Consider the following 6,000-nt stretch of genomic DNA (forward strand, 5'->3'; position numbering starts at 1 on the left):
TTTTTGCATGTTTGCATGCACTATGCACAGTTCAAACTCAAATACAAAAAACATTGATACCTATAACTATCAATGGCAACTTCCAGTTCATTCCAAACAATATCCATGTGAGTGGAGTAAAACACTTTACCATTTTTCAGGTTTTGTGCACAGCTATTTTCATAGCACTGCATGCTAGGTGCGAAACAGAATTTATATAGCACCATTTTTCATCATCGCTCTCATTGCCGCGCTTGTGAGCATCTTTTTACGCTGATAGTAAAAGGCGAGCATAGCTGCTGCCTGGGAAAAGTTGAAATTGGCCGTCTCTCTTTTGAAGGTTGGGAGTGGACACTGCCAGTTCTCCAGACCTTGGGTACTAGCAAGAAGGGGCGGCTATGTGAGCGTGGGGCCTTCGGGGTCTCAAGTTTTGGGGAATAGGTGTGAAGGCTAGTCTTTAAAGGTATTACTACCGGTGTTCTATTGTGCGGTAACAGTAGTACGGGGCACATGAAAAGACTGTCATTGTCGTTGGTTCCAAACTAGTCTAGTGTAACTCCACTGGAACACCTTGACATCGTTGGGCCTTTGCAACCCTACCATGGTCAAGCCACAAAGATGTTTATTATTTCTTCAGGAGAACATTCCACGGAAACAAAAGAAAGGCTGCTGTCTTGCACTGCATAGTTTCCGAACTGTAATGGTGGCAAAGTTGCTGTACTGGAAGCTTGAGAATTAAAGTATAGCCAGGTGATATTGCATAAGGAAAATTCGTCTGTTCTCTCCTGGAGTGACGTCAGTCACACAAAATGCGCCACATGATCACAGAAATTGTTTCTCAGCTGCTTTTGCTTGTGTCAGGATGTGTGACTTCATTTTCCCTGTGTAGCAGGTCCGAAAAAGCGTTCGGTAAGGCGAAAGCGAGTAATTCAGTGGAAGTGGGCGGCTAAAAATAAATGGTTGCGCAACCACTTTTGTCAGGCACTCTTTTGTATTGGAGAACTTTTGTTCTGCATTCAGCGCGAGCCCTTGAAGACATGGAATGCCACATCCCCTGCAAAGCCGATGATCTTCATGAAGTAGCTCGGCACTTGAACTCAGTGTCACCACTTGTACGTAGTGGAGTGGAAGCTTACGATCACGAGGCAAGAAATTTCAAACCTGTGTAGTTGATTCGCAAGCTCGTGACAATAGTGCGCTTCCGGAAACCGTTCTCGCCTCTCAGAACATTACCTCGAACCGGATGCGGATCTCGTCCGCGCTGACGTAGCCCTCGTTTTCAAGATCGCGCGCATGGCAATAGTTTCCCGCCGAGAAGACTGCCGCCCCGTTGACCCCGCCTTCAGGCTTTCCAAGTTCGCTGAACGTCTCTGCGTCGGGCGTCAGGGTCAAGGAACGAGCCGTGGGCCGCACTCGAGGGTGGACGAAGGTGAGCCTGCAGCTCTTGCAAAAAGGCCATTCCAGGTAATCGTCGTTGCTGCCTTTTCTCAGTTCTAGGCCCGCGTGGACCTTCAGCTCGCTCTCCTCATCTCTGTAGACCAGGACGGCGGGCTTCAGCAGATACCCACAGAAGTACCGAGGTTGGCTGAAGTCCCAGGCCTCTCCCTGCGCCAGTGCCTTGGTCTTCATCTCAGCCCAGCCACGAACGACCCACTCGTGGCAGTTGGGAACGCTAGACGCGAACTCAAGTGTCTTCCTCGATATCCGTAGGGTCTTCTCAGACTCCTTGGCCACCAGGTCTTGAAGCTGTTCCATGGCTTGGACATTGTCTTTCGTCGTCGCTTCCAGCTGCTCACTTATGCCGTGGCCTATGTTCATTATGTCCTCCTTGAGCTGCGAGCAGACATCGTTTTGCGCGTTGTTAGCTTCGATCAGGTGGTCCTTCATGGCTGCCAAAGTGTCCAGTTTCGCACCGTCCAAGCACTGGGTGAACACCATTTCGCACTGCTTGCGCTCGTAGGTGACGTGCTCTTGGATCTTGTTCTGCAGGGAAGCAAATTTTTCGCCGAGTAGATTATTGAGGGCACGCACTACATCGGAGGTGGCGATAGTGGCGACATCAAAACGCTGCGACTGTGGTACGCCACCGGAGTTGCCGACGTGTTCTCCTGACTCACTGCCTCCCGTTGTGTCTTGAGTCCGGGGGAGGATGTTCGACGCGCAGCCTTCGCGTATGTGCTGAACGATGTCCTTTTGCAGAACCCTGCTCTTGCACTTTATGCACACAATGTTGTGAAACTGGCAGCTGGTATACCAGTGCTCGGACATTTCCAAGAGTTCGACTTCCACGGGGCAACCATTCATGGCGTTCCAGCATCGAACCTACACAAAGGGAAATTCGTGTGCAGTCAGGAAATGTGTGCCAGCTGTTGCACATAGCGCAATTACATCATTTAGTGTTTAAAAGATTTTTTTTTGTTTTGGGGGATGATCGAGATATCACACATCATGGCACTATAGGTCACACAATTAATGTTCGACTTGGGACGCTATAGCTTCATCAAATGTAGTGTTAATTGCTGTGTATTATAAATATATAATCCGGAGCTTGGAAGTTAGATGAAAGTTTATTTTAAATAGTGATCTACAGGGCTTCCTCTAGAACATAAAAAAATGGAATTCCCTGTAGCGGCCCAATAATTCTGCTGGTGTTGATTGTGGTGATTATACCGTAATCGCGCGAGTGTAACTAAACTCGAACATTGGAAGACATTGCCTTCCTCGTGCTCGCTGGCGAAGGCAAGAGAAAGTCAAGATGATGTTTTGAATATAAAGTGGCTCAATAAAGCTGACCTCATGGTTTACGTTTAAACCTTGGTTTTGGAACAAGAAGGAAGGGACGTTAAAGTGAAGGGAAGTGTAGAGCTTGCACCGATACTGCGTTGTCGTCTAACCTCCGTTTATTTAGCGCCACCTGATGAATTTCAGGAAATGTGCTCAGGCTCAACTGCCGTTTTTCTGTCTTTGCTCTCAAAGATGCAATTTTTCCGACGACGTGACATCGCTACGCTATAACGCCAGCTCTGCATTGCTTTTGATGCACATTTTATCTTGTTTATTCTTCCGGTTTTTGTTTCTCGCTCTAGCATTGCGTAAGTATTAATCTGCATTGTTGCTCTACTAGATCATAAGAGATCCCTCTTCAATCGTGATCCTCAGAAGCTGTAATGCCTGTCTTAAATTTCATATTTCTTATCATAATTTGCTCGAATACAGTCACTGCAGGACAAAGGCCTTTCGCATTGGTCTCTAATTAGCCCTGCAACAGCTGCCGCTGTTCTATCCCCGCTAATTTCCCAATCGCATCTCCACCTCTCACTGTCTTCCTTCCGTTGTCTCTTCACCCCACGACTAATTTTTCTTGGATTTTAATTTCTCCGTTACGTCAACGGACCATAACTTATCTGTTCTTAGCATTACCTATCACTTCCAAATTAATTTACTTCGCGCATAGGATATCATCGGCTAGACTTATTCGAGGAGTATATATACACAGCTAACTTTTGGGTGCGTGCTTTCTAGTCTCTAATGACGTGTAAAGCATTGTACATAGATTACTACCTAGTATTCTCCTACGACCCTTAAATAATTTATAATTGAATTTATTTTCTGTGCTGTTTCGGTTTCAACAGCCGATTGAAGATTGCGGCGTCAAAGAGTGATTTTATGTCTCATGAGGCATGAAAGAACTTCAATATAATCACTGATTCCTCGTTCGTTGTCATTCTGCCTCTTGAGGGAGGCTGCCCACAGCACAGCCCTGTAGTGAATTAAGACGATGAAGCAGTGATTATATTGATATTTTTCCATGCCTCACGTGACGTAAAACCACTCTTTGACGTCACAGTCATTATTCGGCTGTTGAAACCGAAGCAGCATGAAAGAAGAATACGATTATAAATTACTTAGCGGTCATAGGTGAATGCCACATAGTGATTCATGCGTTGTATTGTCTTCCGCGTCATTGTAAAGAAAAATGGCGCCAAAATTAGGTGTCTATACTTCTTTCAGAAGAGCCAAATTATCTAATTTAGCAGTGGTGTAACAAAGATATCAAATATTTGCGCAAATAATTTCAAGAAAGGAGTACTAGAAAAGGGCCAAAATCTGTCAGGAGCATGCTCACAGCTAACCTTAATAATAATAATTGTTTTTTTGGGGGGGAAAGGAAATGGCGCAGTATCTGTCTCATATATCGTTGCACACCTGAACCGCGCCGTAAGGGAAGGGATAAAGGAGGGAGTGAAAGAAGAAAGGAAGAGAGAGATGCCGTAGTGGAGGGCTCCAGCTAACCTCTGTTTTTGTTTTTACTTGTTCAGTTTGCTCCGTGGAAACAAGAATTCCACAAAATGTAGTTTTTATTGTGGGCTTATAATTCTAATTGCAGGTCAACAAAATGCACGCTATTTTGCGCTCTCCTAATATTAGCAATGTATAAAGAGCTAATGGAGAGAAAAAGGTTCGAATGTGTAAAAGAGAAAAATAAATAAATTAACATCTTCTTGGCAAGTTTCAGCCTTTACTGTTTTATGTACTGCTTTAATACATCAGTGCAGCAAATTTTATTTGACATCGCATTGATTACCGCATAAGATGTGCTACAGCACATCTTATCATTAGTATTTCCTAAGTCTCACACCACACCTTAACTCAAGTGGGCTTTCTAATCTACACTGCTGGCTTTCTCCCCCCCCCCGCCCCTCTCAGCGTCATTTCCTCCCTGACAGTTTGCTGCGCTGAAAGTCCACTTTAATTGAACTGAAATGAGTGAAAAAAAGGTACTGAGCAAATACATCTTTGCCTAACTTCCCTCAAGTCACACAGTGCATCAGAGGTTATCGTTTTAATTTTGGCCACACACGACCAATGCGATTTTGTTTAGGCGATCGCCACTTACTATATAATAAAAATGGCGGTCCCAGGCAGAGGAACAAAGCGCCAAGCTAAGCTGATGTATTTCATTTAGCCTTCTTACAAAACCAAATTGCGTTAGCCCACTCTGATCCTGGTTAGTTTAAGCCTACCCTGTCGGAAAGCATAGCAGGAAAGTTCGCGTCTTCAGACAGATTTTGTGCAATGTTTTTGACCAAAAACTTGTAGTAACAAGAGAGATTTGTGTAAAACCTAACTTTACGTTGTTACTGCAGAAATGTACTGCAAAGCTACAGAACACAATGTACTACAGAAATAACTGCAAAACAACAATCTGTCGTTACGACAGAACTAGAAAACATTTTGTTGTATGCTTGACATGGTTCTGTCGTTTTTTTTGGACTGGGTAAACCGATCACCTTGACATCTCATCACACTTCTCATCATATCACAACTCGTACTGTACCGTACCTTTTTCTTGGACACCTCTTTGAAAGACAGCGGCCTCCACTCAATATCCTCCACGTCGATCTTCGTGCTCACGTGAAGTGGGCAGGTGCCATCGTCTGCCTCGAGGGACTTGTCGTAGCAGCTACGGCACAGCACGTTGCGACACGCTAGCAGCGCCGTCTTGTCCGGAACCACGCCGCACACGCAACAGACGCGGTTCGAAGCGAACGGAGCCAAGAACTCCGTGGGCCTGCGGTCGTAGTCCCGCCCAAAACCAATCAAGGTGTACACGTGCGCACTTCGACCCACCGTTGCCACCGCCATGTTTCTCGAGCCCTGTCGATGTTCGACAGGTGCGCTGGCGATATGTTTCCGCACGCTAATGGGCGTGCGCGATTTGCTGCCGCTTGTTCCTTGTTTGTCGAGGTGCCGTGTGGATTGTCGGTGTATATAGAGGTGCGGGTGAGATAGGCGAGCGGCGCAGAGCAGAGGCGACGTTCTCTCTGTCAGTACGATAAGATACGTCGTCCCTTTCGACACTGTAAAGGTCGACTGAACGGGCTTCGGTGCGACGTTTGGAAGAAAACAACTGATAACGGTTTTAGGAAAAAGGAACGCATGGAAAGGACGTGAAGAAGAGGCATAGACTCGACGAGCGCTAATAGCAGAGGCGTCACGTCAGCATCATCAGCCTGACTA

General features: G+C 45.9%; 1 protein-coding gene across 1 annotated transcript in view; it reads right to left on the reverse strand.

Annotated features, from left to right (window-relative positions):
• LOC144104423 (uncharacterized) overlaps positions 1–5,752 on the reverse strand; it is a 44,420-nt gene extending 38,668 nt beyond the window's left edge. Inside the window, exons 1-2 of the mRNA XM_077637409.1 lie at positions 5,323–5,752; positions 1,213–2,301 (exon numbers count right to left, since the gene is read on the reverse strand). Of these exons, the coding sequence (XP_077493535.1) occupies positions 1,213–2,301; positions 5,323–5,625 (1,392 nt within the window). The 5' untranslated portion in view covers positions 5,626–5,752. The remainder of the gene's footprint in view (positions 1–1,212; positions 2,302–5,322) is intronic.
• Between the last annotated feature and the right edge of the window lie 248 nt (positions 5,753–6,000).

Source organism: Amblyomma americanum, chromosome 9 (assembly GCF_052857255.1).
Source record: "Amblyomma americanum isolate KBUSLIRL-KWMA chromosome 9, ASM5285725v1, whole genome shotgun sequence".
NCBI lineage: Eukaryota > Metazoa > Arthropoda > Arachnida > Ixodida > Ixodidae > Amblyomma > Amblyomma americanum.